Genomic DNA, 27445 nt, shown 5'->3' with positions numbered 1-27445 from the left:
TGAGACCGAATGGCATGTATGCAAATTAATTGTAATCGATGTGGGCAAATTCACATTGATTACCTGAGCTGAGTTACAATTTCATGATTAACTGCACCGCCCTATTATATGTGCATATGAGTTTATAGACAGTGGGGCAGATTTATGAAGACTCTCCAGTGCGCATCCCTGAAATCTACAGAAACCTATAGCTGGCTTAGATTTCACTGATCATTTATCGCCGTAAACTGGCTAAATGAGCAGGAAAGTGTTGAGGGTGGAGCAAATGTAAAAAAAAACTCCAAACAAACTCAAAACCTTGGTTTGCGCAAAAAAATTTGGAAATTATCCATGTCTTGTATCTTGGAGCAAGATGCATAAAAAAAACTCCCCCTGTGCTCTAAGATCCTCATTTGAATAAGGAATAAAGATACTTTTTCTATGCATTCCTGGGGCTCTGAAACTTAAGAAAGGTATGGTTTTTATTCTGCTAACAGCATCTACACCACTATTGGAGCGGGTTAAAATAGCTGGGGGCAATGATAGAGTTCCTTTTGTATGTTATTTAAAAAAAAAAAAACCTTTTTGCATCCCAGTAATGCTTCCTCACTACCAGATCCACTGTCTATAGCTGTGGACATCATATGGTGGGGAGTGCTGGGGACCTTCTGGCCGATAGAACAAACAGCTATAGGGGTCACACCAGGGGGGCTTCATTGGCACCCTCACTAAACTACTACCTCCTCTTCTTTCTGCAAAGCATTGATACCTCTCGGGCTGTGCACCTCTTCTAACATCCTCCCGGCTATGCTGTTTTGCATTTCATATGGGTACCATTTAATATCCCATATGATTTACTGGGAAACTGAGAAAATCGGAATGTTTGGGATTTAGATACATAATGCATTTGCACCATTTTCCCATGGGCTTTGTTCTAGCGGCTTTCCCTTTGCAGCCACAGTGACAGGTTACCTGTATCCTGCTTGCCGTTACGATCATGGTGTTGCCAAATTGATATAGTTTTTGATATGTTTTAACAGCTTAACAAAAACCCAAAACTTTAAACAATAAAAAAAAGAAAATCTAAAATTCTTGCTCCCATTCACCCTTTGGACTCTTTCTTATTGGAGTTGGCATACCATTTTTCTAATGTAATAAGAGGGCCATAAAAAGTTTCTTTTTTCCCCTCCCCCTTACAGTGGGTCTCTATGGGTGACCTATGCTGCTGGAAGCATCTGCCAGTGAATGAGTATATACAGTCCTATGAAAAAGTTTGGGCACCCCTATTAATCTTAATCATTTTTAGTTCTAAATATTTTGGTATTTGCAACAGCCATTTCAGTTTGATATATCTAATAACTGATGGACACAGTAATATTTCAGGATTGAAATGAGGTTTATTGTACTAACAGAAAATGCGCAATATGCATTAAACCAAAATTTGACCGGTGCAAAAGTATGGGCACCTCAACAGAAAAGTGACATTAATATTTAGTAGATCCTCCTTTTGCAAAGATAACAGCCTCTAGTCGCTTCCTGTAGCTTTTAATCAGTTCCTGGATCCTGGATAAAGGTATTTTGGACAAACAATTCAAGTTCAGTTAAGTTAGATGGTCGCCGAGCATGGACAGCCCGCTTCAAATCATCCCACAGATGTTCAATGATATTCAGGTCTGGGGACTGGGATGGCCATTCCAGAACATTGTAATTGTTCCTCTGCATGAATGCCTGAGGATTTGGAGCGGTGTTTTGGATCATTGTCTTGCTGAAATATCCATCCCCGGCGTAACTTCAACTTCGTCACTGATTCCTGAACATTATTCTCAAGAATCTGCTGATACTGAGTGGAATCCATGCGACCCTCAACTTTAACAAGATTCCCGATGCCGGCATTGTCCACACAGCCCCAAAGCATGATGGAACCTCCACCAAATTTTACAGTGGGTAGCATGTGTTTTTCTTGGAATGCTGTTTCTTTTTGGACGCCATGCATAACGCCTTTTTTTATAACCAAACAACTCAATTTTTGTTTCCAAAATGAAGCTGCCTTGTCCAAATGTGCTTTTTCATACCTCAGGCAACTCTATTTGTGGCGTACGTGCAGAAACAGCTTCTTTCTCATCACTCTCCCATACAGCTTCTATTTGTGCAAAGTGCGCTGTATAGTTGACCGATGCACAGTGACACCATCTGCAGCAAGATGATGCTGCAGCTCTTTGGAGGTGGTCTGTGGATTGTCCTTGACTGTTCTCACCATTCTTCTTCTCTGCCTTTCTGATATTTTTCTTGGCCTGCCACTTCTGGGCTTAACAAGAACTGTCCCTGTGGTCTTCCATTTCCTTACTATGTTCCTCACAGTGGAAACTGACAGGTTAAATCTCTGAGACAACTTTTTGTGTCCTTCCGCTGAACAACTATGTTGAACAATCTTTGTTTTCAGATCATTTGAGAGTTGTTTTGAGTAGCCCATGATGCCACTCTTCAGAGGAGATTCAAATAGGAGAACAACTTGCAATTGGCCACCTTAAATACCTTTTCTCATGATTGGATACACCTGGCTATGAAGTTCAAAGCTCACTGAGGTTACAAAACCAATTTTGTGCTTCAGTAAGTCAGTAAAAAGTAGTTAGGAGTATTCAAATCAATAAAATGATAAGGGTGCCCATACTTTTGCACCGGTCAAATTTTGGTTTAATGCATATTGCGCATTTTCTGTTAGTACAATAAACCTCATTTCAATCCTGAAATATTACTGTGTACATCAGTTATTAGATATATCAAACTGAAATGGCTGTTGCAAATACCAAAATATTTAGAACTAAAAATGATTAAGATTAATAGGGGTGCCCAAACTTTTTCATAGGACTGTATGCTTCACAATAGACTTGGACACTTCTTGTCATTGACCGATTGCTTCCATCTTATGCTTCAATAATTTGGTTTGCAAAACTCCCGACCATCGCGCGGTTTTCTGACAGCCGAGCACTAGAAATATATTTGCTGGATTAATTGGAAATCCAACCAATTCCTTTCTAGTTTATCAGTGTGATTGCTTTCTGAAACATAATTTCCCATTGTCACGTTATTGTCTTTTCTATTCATAGGATTGGCTACTAATGTACCATGTATATATCACTATATAGCGACTGACGTTGTCCCTGCTGGGTCTATTTTACATTCCAGGTATAGCTGAATTAACAAGATATTTAGCAATACTTGTCATCTCAAGAGATTAAGCCGATGATAAGGATTGAATCAAAGTATTAACACATACATACAATAACTGGGAGCCATTGACCTGTAACTAGTCAATTCTAAATTTTCAATTTCACATCAGCCAACGTCCCAGTCCCCTGGCGGAGCGGTGTAATATATCTCTCACGTAGCGGCCTCCAATTAAGCTGCCACTATTTCCATATGAAGTTTGACATGCACACATACTCGGAGCTAATCATATTAGATGGATCGGCCGCATTTTACAAATTCATTTACATCACCTTGAACATTTAGCACTAGCATTGTAAAGAAAGAAAAGAGGGAGAATGGTCTGACCTTGTCTTTCAAACAAATGTGTCGCTGGGCTGCTCTTTTCCCTGCTGGATTTCAGCTTTGCACTGGGTGTAGCTGACATGTTTCATTACTTTTGACAAATGGAGAATGCTTTTATCTGCTAGTTTAACTGTAGTGTGCCCTTTGTCGGGGAATGGTACAGGCGTACGACACATGAGTATTTCAGTAATGTGACAGATTTTAAATAGCACACAATGGTCGTACTCCTTATATAGTGTAATATGCATAAGATGATGCGTTTTAATGAGACTTAGTCTGTAATGAGGGACACCCTACTGTCATTCATTTGTTAGATTTTACGTAGCTTTATAAAAGTTAGTTACAGATGTAGCGAGGTTGAGCTTGAGTTAAATAAATAGTTTCGGCAATCTTTAACTTGACTTTTATGTTTGATAGATGTGGGTCCAACCACTGGGACCTGCACCTATCTCTAAAATGGACCCATGCCATGAAGACTGTCAGCTATGGTATAGCTTTATGGAGACAACGTAGCTCTATGCTATTCCCGTAACTCCTAAAGAAGTCAATGGAAGTAATAGAAACAATGTAGCTCAATGTTACATCTTTCCTTACCTTTCCTCTTGACTGGGCTTGTCACTAGATAAACACAAAAAAATCCTAGCTGTCAAAGCACTAAATCTTCTTAGCTGGTAGAAAACCACCATGATCACCCACTGGGCCAAAAAAGTTGTCCAGATTGCTAGATTGAAAGAATTCTTAGAACTATGGAATTCCAAGCAGTTCCAGGAAACCTGGAGCCCATGGCTTCAATTCTGTACAGACCTGATACTACAGAGATTTATAGATGTGCGGGATTCTTCAGTCCTTGATGTCATGTTCTAGCTTCCCCAGCACACCCCTCATACAGCCCCTAGGCATCCCCATGCCCTTCATGATGACTGAGATAGGTTTATCAATAACTGCTGTTCTTTTCCTCTTGTACAATAGAGAATTTGTTCCTTGCCTCTCTGCTGGTATTGTATATTGTATATGTTATAAATTATCCTTCAGACAGTATGATGTGAACTACAGATGTGCCATGGAAATCCTTACTGTATATACAGATATATAATTGCAAACATATGGAACTGTCAGAACCTGAAGACTTGTATAAAAAATGTGTTTTTTTTCTGGTGGGGTTTGATGCGGTGGTCTGGGGTTTTCTGGTGGTTTCCTTGCCATTGGGCCATCTGTTTGGGCATTGAGCATTGGCCTTCAGAATTTACTTGAGGTTTTTTGGATTAAACCTCAGGTGTTGGTTGTTACCATTATCCTATGGGACATTTCTGGGGCCTGTATAAGGAGGAGGGCTGGCTCACTAGTTGCCGGTTTTCATTGTTACCACCTAGAATTCGTGGCTCTGGGAGGAGGAGTGTTTTTTAGAATTAAAACTGACTAGGAAGTGGTGTGAGTGTTGCCTTGTCTGTGAGTCTGGTTTGTCCCTCCACACTTCTACTCTACCCTGTCCTTCAGTTCTGTTTGCCTGGCACTATCTGGTTATTTGTGAGGTTTGGGTTCCAGTTGGTTTTGCCCCAGTCCTGTTAACCCTTTCCTCACCTCTCCACTGTCCCTCTCCTCATTCTCTTGTTGGGTATTGTGTTGTGCTGCGTGTCTGTTGTCCAGCACATCCCATCCTGTTTGTTTTGTCTGCAGCTGCACCTTGGTTTCTGTAGGGGTGACCACCTTAATATCCCCAGTCCTTAGCTCTCTTGTAGCTCTCGCCCTATCTGTCGGCTTGGCCTTCGTGTTAGAGAGCCAGGAGTTGTCGGGGCCAAGGCTAGCTTGGGAACAGCTGACCACCACCCGCAGGCAGGGCCTAGCTAGCCGCCGTAGCATCAGGGAAAGTCTCCTTCCCCTGTTCCCTTAGCGGTGCAGTCTGCAGTCCAGATTCTGGGTCTGGGCATAGACACGAACATAACAGGAACAATATAATAAAAAGAGATTGGAAGGAAAACAGGATTTCCTGATATTCTGTCACAGCATGTCTATCCTAAATATGTTTGTGTTGCCACCCATTGGTTATATTGAGAATTGGGGCTAGGTCAAGGGTTTTGCTAGCATGTTCTTAAGGTTAAGACACCACGTAGTGGCCTACAGCGAAAAAGCCCTGTGTGAAAAACAGTGCCAGCAACACAGTTTTTCCCGCAGAGCTTTTCACAGAAAGTCTGTAGAGTTTTCACCAATTTTACCATAGGTATAATTGACATGCTGCGATTTCCAAAACCACTAGAATCCCATGCACTTTGCAGGAACTGTAAAACGCCATTATGTTTCCACTGTAGCTAAACCGAGGTGTTTGTGCCATGTGGGATCCCGGCCTAAGGTGTTTTCCATCCATATGTAGAGTTGCCTAAATGCAAACTTTTTTGGGGTTTGGATTATAGAATAATCCTGAAAAAGAGCCACCGTAGACAAGTATACAGATTATACTCCAAAGACAAAGATTCTCTGTAATGTATCTGTCCAGTATAAATTAGGATTTTTTTAAGATGACATGAAAGGAGGCGAATGAATACAAGTGATAAAGTGACTTGTGGTTTCTTTGCATTTACAGTATTTTTTCCTTTTATTATTTATATATTTTACAGTCCTCAGGTTTACTGGAATACATTATATAGCACATAGATGTAAGACATCATACAGTGTACACAATATATTTTTCTATATAGTACCTAAGGCATAAATCTTACGAGACAATAAATACGTTGCGGTAGCCGAGCTGTCACCAGACACCATTATTCTGACTGATTTACCTCTCACATCTTATTAATGTGTGTAGGGAATATGCCGCCAGATATGTACAACTATAGATTAACCTCTCGGCTATTTGAAACACTTAGTTGTATGAAAACAATATTTACTGTTGCCGAGCAATAGGTGCGAGTTATGAATTACATGGAGCGTTTATGGCGTGTCTTAAGACTAACAATCCTAGCGGTACCTTAAAGAGAGTCTAAGACGTTATAAAAGCCAATACCGTCATTTTATTGCATCGGAAGAGAGGATTTATAATTCAGCAAAGCTGGAGAATATCCAGTATTTCTCAGGATCACTGGCCCATGACTCTGTACTACTGTATAACACATTTAAAAGGGAATGCGAATCCAAAAATGACCTAAACTGGTTTTTATGTTGTAACGAATTTATGGTGTTTTTTTTTTTTATCTAATATTTTAAAAAATCCTTATTATGCTTACTTATTTATTTATTATGCTTACTTATATAGCGCCATCATATTCCGTCCATATTAGTCACTGTTCCATATAGGGCTCACAATCTACATTCCCTATCAGTATGTCTTTGGTGTGTGGGAGGAAATATTTTTGCACTTCATCAGAATTCTCTTGGAATGTCAAGAGTTCCAAAAAAAACCCCGCATTGGACTGTTAGACTATAAATGTAATTTCTTTATCAGAAAATTGCTGGCCAGGCTGACTACTTAGCTCTGACGATTTCAGCCTTTCCTGGATATTCTGAATTTAAGTGGTTTTTTTTAAAAAAAAATATATTGTAGATAGCAGTGTTGGGGTGAGCTTAGGGTGAAGTATTGGGCTTCCCAACTAGTTGAGTTTCCTTAGTGCCAAATGAACTAGTGTGATAAAAGACTAGATGGAATAGATGGTTTCCATAAATAGAAAAGGTTATTTAACTGTTTTATAATTAGTAAAAATAAAGAATGGCTCCAGGGGCGTAACTTGAGAGGATGCAGAGGGTGCAGTCACACCGGGGCCCAGGAGCCTTAGGGGGCCCATAAGCATTGGCATCAGTATGGAGATTGCAGCTCCCATCTGGCCCATAACCCAAGGAGACCCACAGATTACCCTAACCACATTAAGGTGGATTAAACTCCTTAGCTGCGATCGGACACGTGTATATGTGTCTAAATGAGCGGCGCGCTTACGCCGTGTGAAGGGGCCCTAATGCATTACATTTTGGCCCAAAATCACATGTTCTATGAAATGAGACTAAGTTGTCTGAAACGTTAGTGACCATTTAATACTTGTAAAAATGAGCTTCCGTTGTCGAATATAAGCGTTTTTGTCAATAAGCAAATGGAGCAATGACAACACCCTCATTGTTTCTAAGAGCTCATTTGGATATTGGAAAAAAACGGCAATATCACAGAAATGAAGGCTCTGATTCACAAAGGAAAAGCAATGTTTGATTCGGGTGACCCTGACCCTATCCACAATATTGATATAATAGTGACAACCCATTGAAGAGAGAATTGTCTAATGAAGACAACCCTTACTCTAAACATATCCACCCTAGTGAACATCTGATGTCTACTAGCCCTGACTTGGTAACTACAAGAAAATGTTGCATTATATGGCACATGATAAATGGATAGGCCAGGTCCTCCAGAGTGATTTCCTTGTCTAGTTTACAGCAGGGGCCATATGGGCCCCTTTAATAAATTACACACCCGGATGTTTCGCTTGCTACCGTTCTTCTTTTAACCAATCTCCTTTGCCCTATGTTATAGTAGACAGTAAGACATCTTGGATTATATCACAGCACAAACTTTTCCACGCACATTGGTAAATGTCTTCTTTTATTTAACATTACCTTGGATTTCGATGTAATTATTTCTTAAGTATATATAAGTATGTAACCAGTCTTATGGTATCATAGACTTCAATTACTTGATGGTATTTGAATAAAGTTTTCATAATGACAGGAAGGTCTGTCACATGCTGGTAATGGAAATGTACAACCCACAATAAACTCTAAGCATTTCTTACAAGGCAAAGAGTGTAATTCTGTTGTTCGATATAATGTGTGGTTAAAATTACATGCTGTGCAACAGCAGCCCCCATTACACTTGTGAACCTGTTTATTATATATGTGAATTTCAATTTACACTTCATATAAAAGAACATTATGTTCTTAAGTGGGCAGACATACAGCTGGAGGTAAATTCTAAAGGTTAGGATCTTATTGAAAGAATATAAATGGGTCTGGGAACTGATAATCCGGAGGATATTGAATACAAATTATAAATAGCAATGTATACAAGTCTCTGTATGGAGAAGTGATGTTACCTACTATTTCTAATACAATAAAATGTCTCTTATTTAACCTTGTTGAAAGTTTAATATTTTTTAGAGCCAGCGGTCTATCACTCTGAGTCCATGTGGTCCAAATAGTCTTCAAAAATGTCAATGGATAATGAAATCCTTTGTATGAAATTAGAGTTTTAAGTAAAGGTCTGAAGTGAAGGCAGCAACTTTGATGTCAATTTATGGCAAAAAATAACGTTATCTGCGGTTAAAGGAAAAAAAATTAAAGGGATTCTAGCATTAGAATCCCTTTTTTTAACTAATACCACGTAGCAATAGCCTTAAGAGAGGCTATACTTCCCCTGTTATAGCCAAAATATTGACTATATCCTGGATCAATCAGTCAGTCCAAATTAAATGAGCATGTTTGTGCACAAATCGCTAATAATGAGACAGACACAGAGTTCCGTATTAAACCAGCCATGCTCTTCGCCCACCTCAGCATTACTGGCTCTTTATTGAAAGTACACACACTTTAGAGACAAAGAAAGGAGGGGTCACTGCCCCCTTGGCATTCCTGAGTTGTCCAGCTTCTATTGGTTTCAGTCCTTTGATGTCCAGCCTTCCTTCGTCCACCCAGACGACCCCCCTTGCTGTAATTTGAAGACTTCTACCACGAGGCATGGCAAACAAGCTCCCTCTTGGAAATTCCTTTGTCTCAGAGTTGTAGGAAAAATTAGTATTTCCAAAACACATCATACATATAAAGTATATGAAACTTGATTCATGTTCTCAGACTTGACACCCCTACCTCTAGAATTCTCCGCGCCGCCGTTCCATAGATATCCTGTTTTTTTTCTCAAAATGTTCATGACTTTCCAGACAGCACAGGGGGCTTTCTCCCGTGCTCAAACAGCATTGAGGGTGTCCGCTGTGCTGCATGAAAACTTTCCATCTTCTACAGTCGCACCTCTCTGCCGCATCCTTTGCGTTGTCTTCTTCCGGCGATCCTGTCTTCAGCATCTAAATACCGCGCATGCGCAGCCGGCTCTGTCATTTGGCTACGGGCAGAGCTGACTGCGCATGTGTGTTCAGCCATTTTCTTGTGGCTGCTTAGACAAGCACAAAAAATAGCTGAACATGCATGCACTATAACTATCCATCCAAATGGCAAACTTTTTGCTACAGAGATCTTCCTTTCAAGGGCTTGTCTGACAGTTTAGGAAATTAATCTGACAGCAGGAAATGTTAGAAAATAGAAAACCAAACATGACTTACCTGTTAAATCCCGCACGGCTCCAGCGTCAATGCTCTGGGGGTCCCTGGCGGTCTTTGTTTATTCTTCTGCAGTGATTATATACCTGTAACTGCTGCATCCAACACTTACCTCAGCAGTGATGATATCATGCCAAACTGTTAGATAACCCCTTGAACCTAGACTTTTAGGATTTGCCGAGACCGTAGTTCTTTTCTCTACTGATTTCTTTCTAAATAGAACTCAAATAACATCAAATAAGTCAATTTGATTGTGATTTTTTTTTCTTTTGCACGTACGGTAAATAATTTGTAAAATATAAGCACCACTCCATTCAAATATAATGCTGTATGGGCAGGGGTGGAATTGTAATTTTGGGCTACACACAGTATAACACCATTTTTATTGGCGCCCAGACAGTATAATTCCCCTTTTACTGGCTTCCACACAGTATAACACTCCTTTTACTAACCCCACATTGTAATGGCTCTCACACCATATAATGTCCTTTACTGTCCCTCACATGGTATATCCCTCCTTTTTTGTCCCACATACAGTATAACACTACCTTTATTGGCTCACACACTGTAATGCCCCTTCACTGGCATCGACACAGTATAATGCCCCTTTTACTCACCCCCATACAGTATAACACCCCCTTTACTGGTCCTCACACTATATAATGTCTCATTAACTGGCCCTTACACCCTTTAGTGGGCCCTCATACAGTATAACTCCCACTTTTCTATCACCCAAATAGTATAAGAGCTATTTCAGATGTAGGTTCTTGGTCTGGATTTTGAATCCGCGTCAAAAACTCGCCTCCCATTGAATTCAATGGGAGCGGGTCATTTCCATTTTTCACCAGCAACCTGCCCTATCTTGACGCGGATTCCGTGTCAAGACAATCCCTCTGGACTAGGCCCATTCATTTGGGCCTAATCCACAGTGGAAAGCTGCGACTGTCGGAAGCCGCAACAGTCGCGGCTAGCCGCAGCAGGCGCATTTTGGTCCGGATTCTGGCGCGGATTCTTCCCGCGTCAAATTCCGGACCAAAAAACTATGTGTGAACTAACCCTTACACTTCCAGTACTGGGCCACACACTGTGTAATGCCCGATTTACTGGCATGTACGCAGTGTAACACCCCTTATACTGGCCCTCACACAGTATAACACAACGTTTACTGACCCTCACACACCCTTTAGTGGCCTTCACTCCTAACACCCCTTTACTGGCCCTTGCACAGTATAACATCCCCTTTTCTGTCCCCCATACAGTATATTGTCCCTTTTTTTGGCCCCCACACAGTGCATTGTTGCCTTTTTAGGCCTCCACACATTTATTGTCTGAGGACATGAATGATCCTCTTTAATAGGTGTAGGTTACTGCAACTGTTTTGTAACAATAATGTAATGTGACAGCATTGCAACAGCTATACAACTTACGTGAGAGATTTGTACTGATGGACTGTAGTCTACATTTGTGTGAGGGACATCATAAATAGTGGAGATAGGTAGATAGGCCTCTGGGTCAAAAAAATTGTCTCATTGGGTGTCATTGGATAACTATAACTATATACTCTTGACCATGGGAAGAATATGCAAATCTGTCTTCCACAATGTAATTAGGAAGTCAGCTGCTGCCTCAGTGTTGCAAACCAATAGAGGGCGCTCACTGGAATGTGCAAGCCTGTCTTCTCTGATGTAATTAGGAAGACAGAATTCCAGTGAAATAACCCAATAAAGGCTGCTCCCTTTAAGCATCATGCTCGACCTTCTAAGAGACCTTTGTTTTGTAATGACGCTGGGATTATTACCAGGTATAGTCTCTCAATCGAGGGCGGCCGTTTCGATGTATTTGAATCTCGTCAGCTCGATGTAGAGAGGACTATAACCTGGTAGAGGTGAGAGGTTTAGACAGGGTTACTCTTGAAGGATTCTCAGTCTCCCTGGCACTTTTTGTTGGAAATGTGTCATTTTGTGTTGGTGCTCCATTGTACACTGTATGAACTGGATTTATTTTTGCCACCAGTCTTTTTTTCTTCTACTTCTGACTTGTTTAATATTAAAAGCTTTTTATTGCAGTTTGTTCACTGAAGTCTAGAAAATTGCTTATTATGATGGCTTTGTGTTATCTATTTCCACTGGCTTGAAACATGTACCAATCAGAAATAATTTCACATTCATCTTCGTTTGGAATAATTAGTTGGCTATTTTACATGAAAAGGGACATTAACAACAAAAGATGTGTCCTTGCATGGCTTTTTCTGGTAATAGGGTTTCAATAAATTAAAACAATTTCTGAAGGTCAATTACATTTTGCTTGTAGCTGGGTATAAATGAAGCATTTCACTACCTCTGTGTACTGTACAAGCAAACTTATTCCATTTTAATAAAAGACAATTATTAAAAACAACATTTCATTATTCTAAGCCACCTATACAGATCTACAACACAATGTATTCAGTCATTTAGACATTAGCGGCACATGTAGTATCCTGGCCATACAGTGAATATGGATACAAAATGTGATGACAAATCTTGGTGTAAACCTGGTCTTTGCCAATCTTTTACCAGTGATCCAATCATCGAAAAACGTGTGAACCAGAAGTCACCCAAGGCAACATCTATGGCATCTCAATCAGCCTTCATCCACTTCTTTGTACTATTGAGAGGCAAGAACCAACAAAAGCTTCTTGGACCAGATGTAAAAACTCAGATTGGGCCCCCTGTGTAACTTCTCACACCCATCAATCAGCCCCATTGGTTTAATTTAGCAACATTTACATCTCCCTTTACTTCTCTATCTGGGCCTAGACGGCCATGAAGATTGTGCACACAAGCTTCTCACCATTCCCATTCTCTGTCCCTTTTCTCCACACAGTAACTGTGCCCCTTTTTATGACATAACCTCCCATATAGCATGCCTACTTTTTATTTTTGACAATGGAAGACTGGGAATCATACCTCTCTCTGTCTCACTCCAGTGTGCCAGAGGACAAGATTGATACATTTATGATGTACAAACTGCCAGACATGAAAGAGAATCAGAAAGGTGGTCATAGGAGTCTTAATATCGTGAGGGTAACCTGTGCCCCCCTGTTTTGAGGGACCAATCTCACCTGTGAACATTGCGAACTCTATAGTTACAACAGTGCCTATGAAGCTGGGTGCAACTGCATTGTCTACACCCTTTTAAGTTCCATATCAGGCAAGTACCCTAAAACAGCTATCTACAGATGGGTCTCTGGTTTGGTTGATATAAGCATGCTTTCTTTAACATAGGGCACTTCCTGAAGATAAGTCTTCATACTTCACCAAGTCTCTTCAATGTGAACCAGCAGCCCCCAAGGCTTCTCCCAACTAACAATTCTTTAGGAATAAAACCAAGAAATTTTCTTCATGGTCCATCAATAAGATCATGTGAGAGTACAAGGAATCATAGCTTCTGCATGACTGAAACATGATGCCTCCTAAAGATGGTTGATTTGTCCGCACGCGCCATGCGGAGAGAAAAGTACTGCAAGCATCACTTATCTCTCTGCATGATTCATGTGGAAACCGAGCAGAAACCACACAGACTCCATTATAGTCTATGGGGTCCATGTGGTTTCTTAGCTAACCACTTTTTAATGCATATAAGTTTCCATTTGGGGGGACCCCAAGCGGACTTCCCGAAGGGAATACCGAACGCAGATGTGAACCAGGCCTAAGATGGAAAAATCAGAAGGAAATAGTATTTTTATAGTTGGCATTCTGTTTCAGTAAAGTTTTTGTATTGAAGTCAAGACATTGCAGAATAGATTAGCTAAGAGCCAGGTATCAGAATTTAGGGTATTGAGTTTTTTTCCATGAAATCTCACAAATGAACTTTTACGCATGGGATTCCTAGGTTACTACCCCTGTGTCCAGGTAACCAGTGACCAGGTTACTACCCCTGTGTCCAACATCTGGCTCATTGATGGGCTATAGACACCAAGTCACTGCAACAATGTAGTCAGAGCATTGTTTGGGGAAGGAGGAGTAAAAATAAGAAGTAGACTGAATGGGCAGCAGGCAAGAATACACAATGAAGTATACAAGTTGGGTTTATGTTGAATGGAACAAGAACAAACATACCTTTGCAGGGGAACCATTAGAAAAGTCCTTATTGCTCAGACACTTAGTGTTGTCAGAAGGGTCCTTAAGTTGATTATCCAAGTAGAGTAATACAAAGGGAAAATGGTGGTGGAAAGTAGGACACAAGGCAGGATGAATGAGCTCCTGAAACATTACAGTTTTGATGTGAAATATGCTATATTGTATAGATTCACATCACAAGCCCTGCATTATTATTATCACTATTCATTGGTATGTTTTGTAAAAATGATATTATAATTTTTAGTAAACTCTTAGTCTTTTAATCTGGATCCCCTAAATATTGGCCATAACTGTAATAAGGATGCCTGGGATATATAGATGACGTTTTTCGACTGATTGCAACACAAATTAAATTATCCAAAAAGAAAAGTTGTTCCGTACTTCTGCATTCCAGTCTGGTCAATATTAGGGTCAGGAATTTTTTTCCTTTTTAGGGCAGATTGACTTTTTACCTTGCCCTAGAAAAACAGCGATAGGCAAAGTTCCAAAATTGATCGGAAAACCTCTCCCTTCCTTTAGTCCATGCCTTCTCCCTTCCCAGTTGGAAATTCACAGGCATGTCTTTTCTTAAATCTTTACTCCTTTCATAACACTATAAAGTATTACAGAAATTGTTTAATGCCAACTCTGACGGTTTCGAAAACTTTTCCCAAATCCAAAATAGCAGTCTGGTCGAGTTCTTTTTTATAAATTCTGTTTTTAAGAAAGGGGCAACCTTGTAGCTATTCATAAGGAAACAGTTATAAAAGAAGACGCGGCACAATTCACAAGGTAATTTAGATAACTATTTCCAGAGTCGTCCTTATTCCATTGCACGCATTAACCTTTCTATAATTATAACAAGGACGGCTTGTTTAGGTTATGCATTGATTTAAAAAGTGTTCCCATTTACATGTTCCTGAAAGCCTTACTTGGGTCTATGGGCGCTAATGTCGATATATTGGCGGCAGCTTTATGGAAACAATGCAATGGCATAGTACAATGTAAATCTTGTAAAGAGAAAACAGATAAGAGATGATTGTAACGCGGCCAGGAAATGAAAAGAGGTTTCTTTGCTGTAGATTAATTAAGTGTACTAGAGTGGAACATGCCGGAAAAAGGGCAAAGGGATTAGAAGGCAGAAACAGACAAATGCATTGCGTGGTTAAAGTACTGATATAGAGGTTGGGATTCAGTATGCAGCTACTAGTAGATTAGGCGGTTTTATCATTGTTAGAAACCATTGATTTAGCCAGAGAGCTAAAAAGTAGAGCTTTAAGGGGCATTTACAGGCTTATAGTGACACCTGCTCTGAGATATCCTGCCGGTGGTGACTAATATGTCGCAGGCAATATTTTATTCACAATGTTAATAATGCTTTACAATCTATTTTATTCTGTTAAAAATCAAATTTTGCTTAGTTCTTTTATATAATTTGATTAATATTGTTCAATTATAGTAAGACTATATTAGAGCATGGAAATAATTATATTGTAACCTACTGTATAGACATACAAGTGATTTCGTCTGCGTTTGGAAAAAAGACCTCTTAAAGGGGTTATGGCATGAAACATACTGTATGTATCCTCAGTTATAGGATAGAAAGTATATAGGTGATTGGTTGGGGTCTAAAGGCTAAGACCCCACCAATCCTGAGAACAAGGGTTGCTTTACCTCTGTTGTGAATTCAGCTTGAATGTAGCCGGGCTAAGTGTAGATGTGCCTATGCTGGACCAGACGGATCTCCGCTTTAAGAATTGTATATTATTACCCCTGTTTTACTGAATTCCATGTTTTTTATTTCGGCTGTAGTTGTCCCTTTGCAGAGATGTTGTATTAGGACTAGAGATGAGCGAACACTGTTCGGATCAGCCGATCCGAACAGCACGCTCCCATAGAAATGAAAGGAAGCACCTGTGACGCCGGCCGGCCGCCAACAAAGTCAGCGTCACAGGTGCTTCCATTCATTTCTATGGGAGCGTGCTGTTCGGATCAGCTGATCCAAACAGTGTTAGCTCATCTCTAATTAGGACCCTGCAGATCAGCATGGCCCATGGTTTCCCATGCAATTCACACATTTCCTCTGGGTGGCTGCAGATAGACACAAATGGGATAATTTTTTTTACATTTTCACAATTTTTTTTTTAATCCCAGGTAACAATCAGTGTTGCAAACAATCAGTCCAAGACAATGAATCTTAAAGAGGAACTTTCATGTCCTCATAGATGTGTGGCATTATATACTGCTAGTAAGCTGTCAGTGCGGTATGAGTCCTGGTGCTGGAGATATTGGTGACATTAATTTCGGCACCGATATCTCTCCATAGTCAAAGGGACGGGTCTTACAGCTCAGCATCATTACTGGGCTGTAAGGAACGCTCCCCAACTGTACCCTTCCATAGATTTGTACTGTGGGTCGGGAAGGGGGGTGGGGGTGGCGTTCCTCACAGCCCAGTGATAACGCTGAGCTATAAGGCCTGCCCTTCTGATAGTAGGGAGATATCAGTGTCAAAATTAACAGCACCGATATCTCCAGCATCGCGGCTCATACCAGGAATTCAGCACACTGTCGGCTTCCTAGTGGTGTATAATATTGCACATGTATGAGGATGTGAAAGGTTCTCTTTAAATACAATGGTAGGTATTGTGACATCAGTGTGCCCGGCTTAAGAGAAACTACTGGGAGAACAATTGAGGACATATGAACTGGAAGAGGATATGTCCTATGTGACCAAGGATGGTCACATGTTGGTACTAAAAAGACTTTGGACTCTAATAGAAGGAGGCTCAAATAAGATATTTAGCACATCACCTTGTTATAACTTATCCCAAAATCGTGTTGTTGTTTTTGAAAAGCTGTTTAATTCAGGATATACATATCTGGAGATGTCCAACCAAGAGGACAGATAGGGGAGGACACATCTGTAGATGGTTAAATCCCAACATGTCTATCTTCAGGTTGCTTCTGGGTTCCATAGGTCAGCTGTGACTTGTAATATATTGCTTAGTACAATTCTATAATATTGTCAGCCCCATATAGGGATCACAATGTACATTTTTCCTATCAGTATGTCTTTGGAGTATGGGAAGAAATTCACGCAAATACGGGGAGAACATACAAACTCCTTGCAGATGTTGTCCTTGGCAATATTCGAACCTAGGACTACACCACTGCAAGGCTGCAGTGCTAACCACTGAGCCACCATGTTGCCCCTAATTATATAATATTTTGGCTGGATCGTCTTTATAGGTGATGGTACATATTTCTGCTGCTGTCTTTGTCATCCGAATCGGGTTTTCAGGTGCTACAAAGCTGCAATATATGAATATAAAACCAGAAATATTTGAGCTTTCTTTATCCCCTAGAAATATATATCTCCTTTTTTTTATTTTTTCACATTTCTCGACTTTAAAAGAAGTAAAAGCTTTGCGATTGCAGATCAGATTTACTACACTCCAGCGTGAATCATCCGGACTGGGTAAAACATTTGCTCAATTTCATGCTCATTAATTTTGGTATGGCCTTGTATGTCTTCATTTCATTCCTGTTATAATTTACTTACAAAATGTAATATTGAATTTTTATGGCCAGTTTTTCACCCCCATCATTTTGATCATCTCATAAATCACAAAGAACTTCATATAATTTTATTATTGTTTTCATATATAGTTGGTTGTACTTTTCGGTGACATTCCGGATAACATGGTGGGTTTGCACGGCAGCTTTTGTCAAGTTTAAAAAGGAACGTCAGAAAATTTAGGGAATTTACATTGTAGGGACAATGAGTGATGACAAAGTCTTTAAAGCGCTGTGGAATATGTTGGCACATAATGACATCCATTCATCTATGACAGGTGCTGGCATATAGTGTTATCCACCAATCCGTCCATCTATATGCAAGCATGTTTAATAGAGAAAATATAGCAATGATAGAAAACATGAATAAATAAGTTATATATGGAAATTGCTCTTTCCTGCCTGATACAAACAGTAGGTGACTGGAGGGAACGAGGATATATATGTGGGGTTATACATTGAGGTGAACTTATTATTCCATCTCTGCCAATACTCTGGTGTACAGGGGTGACAAGGTGGTACATCTTTGGCACAATGCCCTTTCTTTCCTCTGTAGATGGGCCACATCCCTTGTTCCGCACCCCTCTTACATCTTTCTGCAAAACTAGGTGGACCAGGGTAGAGAGTGAGGTGGGCCATGGACTCCACCACCAGATATATCTATTATAACTCATCTGAAACCTGTTGTGAGTTAGGGCGGGTTCACATCTGCGCCCCGGTCTCTGCTTTTAGGTTTCCGTCTTCTGCCGACAGAAGACGGAAATCCGGCAGAAAGTGTCCGCCCGTGAGCGCCTGTGAGCGTTTTGTGGTCTCCGCGGCGAAACCATTTTTTTTTTTTAACTGGACACAAAGTCCTTCATGTCCGACTTTTTGTCCGGTTAAAAAATAATGGTTACGCTGCAGAGACCACAAAACGCTCACGGGCGGACACTTTGCAATCCCATTCAAATGAATGGGTTTGAAAAGTGACTGCCGAAAGTTCAGCATGCTACACTATCTTGTCCAGGAAACTGAAAATCACAAATCCGTGTGTGCCAGCCTCCTGCCAGTTACTAGTTCTGTCTTTCCAACCTACAAGACGCCCTGGTTCATTGTATTTACACTGATGTTTCCACACGCAGCAGCAGACCACTTATCCACACTTATCCTTATAGAATACATTGAAACGTCCATTGAAAATATATATAAAATATCTAGTAATATTTGTATCCCTATGTCGAATTATTGATCTGGTGCCACACAACAATAAAGCTACTTTATTTTGAATTACATCTACAATGGAGTACTGTGATATTTTGTATCTGCTTAAGTGACTGTAAAACGTCTTTCTCGAGCGCCCTGCAAAACAAAGAGGGAATTCGGGAATCATTTTTCTACTTTTAGGATAATTCTGGTGAATATTCAGACTGCCTGCCTAAGTTTACACTGTCTATTAGTAAATCAGGGGGTAAAAAGAAGCATTCTGCATGGCCACTATGACATACATGATGTTTGTCAGGAATCTAAATATCCGCCCTCCGCTTTTACACCCAGCAGTTGTCAGTCTCTTATGTGTATGGGCTGTTGAGGATGATTCTGCACTGCATCTGCATTTGTACATGGTTTTTCTTCAAGGTTGCTCTGCCTACTAGAGATGAGCGAACAGTGTTCTATCGAACACATGTTCGATCGGATATCAGGGTGTTCGCCATGTTCGAATCGAATCGAACACCACGTGGTAAAGTGCGCCAAAATTCGATTCCCCTCCCACCTTCCCTGGCGCCTTTTTTGCACCAATAACAGCGCAGGGGAGGTGGGACAGGAACTACGACACTGGGGGCATTGAAAAAAATTGGAAAAAGTCATTGGCTGCCGAAATCAGGTGACCTCCATTTTAGACGAATAGTGGATTTCAAATCCGGGTCATATGAGAATGTGAACTTTGTGACTATGAGACAGGGATAGCTGTACAGGCAGGGATAGCTAGGGATAACCTTTATTTAGGGGGGAATGTTATTAAAAATAACTTTTTGGGGCTCTATCGGGTGTGTAATTGTGATTTTTGTGAGATAAACTTTTTCCCATAGGGATGCATTGGCCAGCGCTGATTGGCCGAATTCCGTACTCTGGCCAATCAGTGCTGGCCAATGCATTCTATTAGCTTGATGAAGCAGAGTGTGCACAAGGGTTCAAGCGCACCCTCGGCTCTGATGTAGCAGAGCCGAGGCTGCACAAGGGTTCAAGCGCACCCTCGGCTCTGATGTAGGAGAGCCGAGGGTGCACTTGAACCCTTGTGCACCCTCAGCTCTGCTACATCAGAGCCGAGGGTGCGCTTGAACCCTTGTGCACACTCTGCTTCATCAAGCTAATAGAATGCATTGGCCAGCGCTGATTGGCCAATGTATTCTATTAGCCTGATGAAGTAGAGCTGAATGTGTGTGCTAAGCACACACATTCAGCTCTACTTCATCGGGCTAATAGAATGCATTGGCCAGCGCTGATTGGCCAGAGTACGGAACTCGACCAATCAGCGCTGGCTCTGCTGGAGGAGGCGGAGTCTAAGATCGCTCCACACCAGTCTCCATTCAGGTCCGACCTTAGACTCCGCCTCCTCCGGCAGAGCCAGCGCTGATTGGCCGAAGGCTGGCCAATGCATTCCTATGCGAATGCAGAGACTTAGCAGTGCTGAGTCAGTTTTGCTCAACTACACATCTGATGCACACTCGGCACTGCTACATCAGATGTAGCAATCTGATGTAGCAGAGCCGAGGGTGCACTAGAACCCCTGTGCAAACTCAGTTCATGCTAATAGAATGCATTGGCCAGCGCTGATTGGCCAATGCATTCTATTAGCCCGATGAAGTAGAGCTGAATGTGTGTGCTAAGCACACACATTCAGCACTGCTTCATCACGCCAATACAATGCATTAGCCAGTGCTGATTGGCCAGAGTACGGAATTCGGCCAATCAGCGCTGGCTCTGCTGGAGGAGGCGGAGTCTAAGATCGCTCCACACCAGTCTCCATTCAGGTCCGACCTTAGACTCCGCCTCCTCCAGCAGAGCCAGCGCTGATTGGCCGAATTCCGTACTCTGGCCAATCAGCACTGGCTAATGCATTGTATTGGCGTGATGAAGCAGTGCTGAATGTGTGTGCTTAGCACACACATTCAGCTCTACTTCATCGGGCTAATAGAATGCATTGGCCAGCGCTGATTGGCCGAATTCCGTACTCTGGCCAATCAGCACTGGCTAATGCATTGTATTGGCGTGATGAAGCAGTGCTGAATGAGTGTGCTTAGCACACACATTCAGCTCTACTTCATCGGGCTAATAGAATGCATTGGCCAATCAGCGCTGGCCAATGCATTCTATTAGCGTGAACTGAGTTTGCACAGGGGTTCTAGTGCACCCTCGGCTCTGCTACATCAGATTGCTACATCTGATGTAGCAGTGCCGAGTGTGCATCAGATGTGTAGTTGAGCAAAACTGACTCAGCACTGCTAAGTCTGCATTCGCATAGGAATGCATTGGCCAGCCTTCGGCCAATCAGCGCTGGCTCTGCCGGAGGAGGCGGAGTCTAAGGTCGGACCTGAATGGAGACTGGTGTGGAGCGATCTTAGACTCCGCCTCCTCCAGCAGAGCCAGCGCTGATTGGCCGAATTCCGTACTCTGGCCAATCAGCACTGGCTAATGCATTGTATTGGCGTGATGAAGCAGTGCTGAATGTGTGTGCTTAGCACACACATTCAGCTCTACTTCATCGGGCTAATAGAATGCATTGGCCAGCGCTGATTGGCCAGAGTACGGAATTCGGCCAATCAGCGCTGGCTCTGCTGGAGGAGGCGGAGTCTAAGATCGCTCCACACCAGTCTCCATTCAGGTCCGACCTTAGACTCCGCCTCCTCCAGCAGAGCCAGCGCTGATTGGCCGAATTCCGTACTCTGGCCAATCAGCACTGGCTAATGCATTGTATTGGCTTGATGAAGCAGTGCTGAATGTGTGTGCTTAGCACACACATTCAGCTCTACTTCATCGGGCTAATAGAATGCATTGGCCAATCAGCGCTGGCCAATGCATTCTATTAGCGTGAACTGAGTTTGCACAGGGGTTCTAGTGCACCCTCGGCTCTGCTACATCAGATTGCTACATCTGATGTAGCAGTGCCGAGTGTGCATCAGATGTGTAGTTGAGCAAAACTGACTCAGCACTGCTAAGTCTGCATTCGCATAGGAATGCATTGGCCAGCCTTCGGCCAATCAGCGCTGGCTCTGCCGGAGGAGGCGGAGTCTAAGGTCGGACCTGAATGGAGACTGGTGTGGAGCGATCTTAGACTCCGCCTCCTCCAGCAGAGCCAGCGCTGATTGGTCGAGTTCCGTACTCTGGCCAATCAGCACTGGCCAATGCATTTCTATGGGGAAAAGTTAGCTTGCGAAAATCGCAAACTGACAGGGATTTCCATGAAATAAAGTGACTTTTATGCCCCCAGACATGCTTCCCCTGCTGTCCCAGTGTCATTCCAGGGTGTTGGTATCATTTCCTGGGGTGTCATAGTGGACTTGGTGACCCTCCAGACACGAATTTGGGTTTCCCCCTTAACGAGTTTATGTTCCCCATAGACTATAATGGGGTTCGAAACCCATTCGAACACTCGAACAGTGAGCGGCTGTTCGAATCGAATTTCGAACCTCGAACATTTTAGTGTTCGCTCATCTCTACTGCCTACCAGTCAGACTATGGCTTTGTCTTTTCAGCTATTCGGAGGTTTCAGCCAGTTGGGGTTGTACTTCAGCATCTGATTAAGGGCTGAAGATGACAATACACTGTCTACCAATAAGTATTTGGACAGCTGTGGTAGAATAGAAAAACAACATTTCTTCATATCCAGTAGTTGGTAGACCCCAGCAGATGCTTCCTTATGGATGGTATTGAGCGACACAATATGCCCGGTGAAACTCCTGGTATATGTGAGCCATTGGTTGGGTGTGGTTTCTCAGTCTCTATCTCCCAGTTTCGGGGGTCTGCTGACTCGGGACACATCCCGACAATCACCTTTCACCTTCCACTTCGTAATCACATGGGCTACTGTCGATTTTGGGTAATTCAGTTCACTTGCTATTTCCCTTAAGGATTGACCATTTCTGTGGTACCCCACAATTACCCCTTTCTCGAAATCGAACAACTCTCCACTTCGTGGCCTATTGCATGCGACTACTGCCAATGCTGTTTCCTATTTAACGGTAGAAGGCGTGACGTACATCACAACCGCAGATATCTTCATTTGCATGGAGACAGTGTATAACCGCTTGGGAATTGCTTAAGCAGCAGTTCTATAACATGACTTATCCTGAGCATAGGCCAATAAAAAAAGAACTGGACAATCCCTTTTAAGACCCAAAACACTTATAGTATTAAGAGATCAAAAAGACAATTGTACGTAATCCTGAGATGTCAAATGGATAGAATTACTGAAAAAAGCTTTTTTTTTTATCTTTTCTAGTGCCACAAACCAGGATATTGGCAACAGGGGGCGCCTCGTGCAACCAGGATATTTTACAGGTACATTATGTATACTTTGCTGGATGCTTGCGCGTTATTGGGAATGAGTGTGAGTGTTTTACATAGTTACAGTCAGAGACGTGATAAACCATTCATGATGACATAAATCTTTAAAAATAATTCAAATGTATGTACATTATATTTATTCTCTATGTAAACTTATTTATGAAACAGTAGCTATAAAACATGGAGGATGCGGGGAAATTATTTGTTCTGTAAAGTACATAAAAAAGAGGCAAAAATATGGATATGTATCTGGAAATCTCAAGTGTATTACCGCAATGCCAATCACTTAGTGTTTTTTAGATGCTGCAGTCAAATTTACATTATATGTATACCGGTATATATATTTATATACAGTATATTAAGAGTGCATAAATTAAAAAAGAAGAGCATTTGGGTCTGAATGACACTTTAGCTACTTGACCCTGAGTGACACCATATGCCTAACTCCTCAGCCTGAATGCCATGTTCCTTGGATTAGTATATTGAAGACGACAGTGAAATGTTAGGCATAAACGTTAAATTCTATTTTGCCTAGAGTCAACCTGGACTCCCAGCCTGACCCTGAATTCTTAGTTACCTCAGTCCCTGCAGATATATTCAGCTCCTGACTTACAGAGTGGCATCATCATCAGCCACCTGGGCATCTTCTTAAGAAATAATTCTCATGCCAGTTCCCATGCTTGCAAACAGTGATAGTATTATGAGGATGCCTGGAGGGTCTTTGCTAACATTGCTTGGTAGTAATGCATTGCAGGAAATAGGGAGAAAGGACTTCATTCTTGCAGTGGATTAACCCCAATGAGAAGGTTCCTGGAAAGTTGTGATATTTTAAGACAAATCCCAGGCTTTAGTTCTTACCTTAATGGAGTTTTGCGAAGTTTTTCAATGTATCACCTATAATGGGGTCCAATAGTCTCTGTACAAGTGCACTGGGCTCCGGTCTTGTGTATTGCATTGCTGAAGAATAGCCTAGTGCTATTCTCATGATCGCCGCTGGGCACGGGATGAGTGTTAATAGTTAGAGATGAGCGAACACTAAAATGTTCGAGGTTCGAAATTCGATTCGAACAGCCGCTCAATGTTCGTGTGTTCGAACGGGTTTCGAACCCCATTATAGTCTATGGGGAACAGATACTCGTTAAGGGGGAAACCCAAATCCGTGTCTGGAGGGTCACCAAGTCCACTATGACACCCCAGGAAATGATGCCAACACCTCTGGAATGACACTGGGACAGCAGGGGAAGCATGCCTGGGGGCATCTAACACACCAAAGACCCTCTATTACCCCAACATCACTGCCTAACAACTACACACTTTCCACATTCAAAAAAACCTCTATCAAAGTGGGAAAATACCTGGAAACCTTCTTTACTCCCCAAATGGATGGACACAAACCCCAATTTAAGCTCAACAAACAGTAACAACCACCCCTTTAAATCACGTTCCCCATGACAACCACAAATGGAATAGGCAATGGGAATTCCAAAAGCCCTCACCCTTAACTGTCATTTTGAGTGTGTGTGTGTGTGTGTGTGTGTGTGTGTGTGATGTGGTAAGACCTTCCAAAATTCACTTTTCTAGCCCTTAACATGAGCCCTTCCAAACAAAGTTACATGACCTTAAGCTGAGCTACCAGCAGAGATTGAGGCCCTTGGCATGAGTAGAGCCTTGCACCAGCAGTGTTTTTGGCACTTAGGGTGAGTTGAGCCTTGTACCAGCGTGTGTCCCTTAACATCAGGCGGGCCCTAAGTTCTGCGCTTTGCACAAAAGTTCCACATTAACTAGGCTGAATGGTACAAAGATTAGTAGGCCCGAGAACCAGGAACAGGTCTTGCAATGGCTGTCGGATAACGCTTAAAGCACATTGTCCACCAGCCAGTCAGCCTCTACCTCCTCTTACCCAACAGTCTTGTCCTCCTTCCACCCAAAATTCCCAATCTTCTCAGAACAATAACCCCAACTGTCCCTGCTCCCCAGAGCTGTTCTCCCTTCCTTTGACTGTACCGCAACCTGCCCCTCCATTTCGCGATTCCACGGACCTAACAGACGAGTATCTGTGTCCAGATGCTCAAACACTAGAGTCTCCTCCATTCCATCTCCGGTCGATTTGGTGGCGGATGACCAGCAACCCACCCTCATCGACGACGATGAGACGCAGTTGCTGTCAGGGCAGCCAGTTGACATGCGCATTGTGCAGGAGGAGGAGGCGAGACAGGAGTTGGAAGAGGAGGTGGTGGACGACGAGGACACCGACCCCACCTGGACAAGGCAGATGTCAAGCTGGGAAAGTAGTGTGGATGTTGAGGCAGGTGCAGCACCAAAAAGGGTAGCTAGAGGCAGAGACATGTCCAGAGGCAGAGGTCAGCTGCTTTGCCGAAGCCAGGCCAGACCCGGAATGTCCGAAGATGTTCCCTTTTGTACCCAGCCCAGAAAAACTCCCCCATCGAGGGCACGTTTCTTGAAGGTGTAGAGTTTTTTCAAGGAATGCGCCGAGGACAGATATAGTGTCGTCTACACAATTTGCCTCTCGAAATCGAGTAGGGGCCCTGAGAAGAGCAACCTGTCCACCACTTCAATGCACCGTCATTTGGAATCCAAGCAATGGAATCAGTGGCAGGCAGCAACGGCAGGACAAACGTCGCCCGCCGTTCATGCCACTGCCTCTGCTCACAGTGCTGGCGATGCACTCCAGAGGACGAGCCAGGACATCACTTCATCTGCCTCCGCCACTTTGTTGACTTCTCCCTCATCCTCCCCTGTTTCTGTCTTATCTCCTTCTCCTGCACCATCAAAGGCACCATCAGGCGCTTCTTTACAACAACCCACCATCTCTCAGACATTGGAGCGCCGGCAGAAATACACTGCTAACCACCCACCCACGCAAGCCTAGAACGCCAACATCGCTAAACTGCTGGCCCAGGAGAGGTTGGCGTTCCGGCTTGTTGAAACTCCCGCCTTCCCGGACCTGATGGCAACTGTGGCACCTCACTATGCCGTCCCTAGCCGTCTCAACTTCTCCCGGTGTGGCGTCCCCGCCTTGCACCAGCACGTGTCACTCAACATCAGGTGGGCCCTTAGTTCCGCGCTTTGCTGCAAGGTCCACTTGACCACCGACACTTGGACAAGCGCCTGTGGTCAGGGATGCTGCAGTGCTTATCTTTAATGACAGGCAGGGTGAATGTGGTGGAGTCTGTTCCCCGGGTGCAAACTGGGGTGGCCTATCTCCTCTCCCAGGCCAAAATTCATGGCAGGAGTAGACTGAAACCCTACGACGCTGCAACCTCCACCACAGCTACTAGCGGCAAACGCTAAAACACTGGTGTGGGGAGACGTCAGCAGGCGGTGCTGAAGCTCATCAGCTTGGGGGACAGACAGCACAGTGCCTCCGAGGTCAGGGATGCCATCCTGGCTGAGATGGCATTTTTTTTTCCCTGCTACACCTGGGGCCTGGCATTTTTACGCCTGTGATAATGGCTGGAACCTGGTAGCGGCTCTGGAGCTTGCCAGCCTCCAACACGTTCCATGTTTGGCCCACGTCTAACCTAGTGGTGCAAAGTTTTTTAAAAACATACCCAAATGTACCGAAGCTACTGTTGAAAATGCGGCGCTTGTGCGCCCACTTTTGCAAGTGCACAGGAGTCGCTGCTAGCCTAAAAACACTCTAGCAAGGCCTACATCTGTCCAAACACAGGCTGTTGTCCGTCATTCACACACGCTGAAACCCTACAATACCATATCTTGAGCAGGGTGTGTGAGCTGCACAGACCTTTGATGGAGTTCCATCTACAAAACCCAAGGGTTCCTCAAAGTCAGCAACCAAAGTTTCTGCACCATGAGTTTCCAGGGGTGGCAGAGTTATGGCTAGGGGAAGAGGCATGGATAGGGATGATGTCTAGGGGCAAAAGCAGTGTGGATGTGGAGGCAAGCTAAGCAGGAAAAACTGGGGGTACAAGCTAAGGCATGGACTGGGGTGATGTCTAGGGGCAAAAGCAGTGTGGATGTGGAGGCAAGCTAAGCAGGAAAAACTGGGGGTACAAGCTAAGGCATGGACTGGGGTGATGTCTAGGGGCAAAAGCAGTGTGGATGTGGAGGCAAGCAAAGCAGGGAAAATGGTGGCTAGAGGCAAAGGGATGTCCATAGGCAGCAAGGGCAAAGATGCAAAACTCTCCCGTTTCAAGAATTTTCCTGACTTGTTTCCCCACAAAACATTCCTGGGAGGAGGGCTGAAACACCACCCTCCTCCTCCTCCGCTGTTAGATTTACCCCAGCTACGAGCTGAAAACGCTGCAACACTGGTGTGGGGAGACGTCAGCAGGCTGGGCTGAAGCTCATCAGCTTGGGAGACGGACAGCACACTGCCTCTGAGGTCAGGGATGCCATCCTGGATGAGATGGCAATTTG

The 27445-nt window shown here is 43.0% G+C and overlaps 1 protein-coding gene across 1 annotated transcript in view; it reads left to right on the top strand.

The window, feature by feature from the left end:
* The window catches only part of XYLB (xylulokinase), a 109522-nt gene that overhangs the window by 55888 nt on the left and 26189 nt on the right, over positions 1-27445 (top strand). Inside the window, exon 16 of the mRNA XM_075269846.1 lies at positions 22980-23038. Within this exon, the coding sequence (XP_075125947.1) occupies positions 22980-23038 (59 nt within the window). The remainder of the gene's footprint in view (positions 1-22979; positions 23039-27445) is intronic.

The sequence above is a fragment of the Leptodactylus fuscus genome, chromosome 4 (assembly GCF_031893055.1).
Source record: "Leptodactylus fuscus isolate aLepFus1 chromosome 4, aLepFus1.hap2, whole genome shotgun sequence".
Classification (NCBI taxonomy): Eukaryota; Metazoa; Chordata; class Amphibia; order Anura; family Leptodactylidae; genus Leptodactylus; species Leptodactylus fuscus.
The sequence above is the reverse complement of the archived record's forward strand: the minus strand, read 5'-3'. Positions and strand labels throughout refer to the sequence as shown.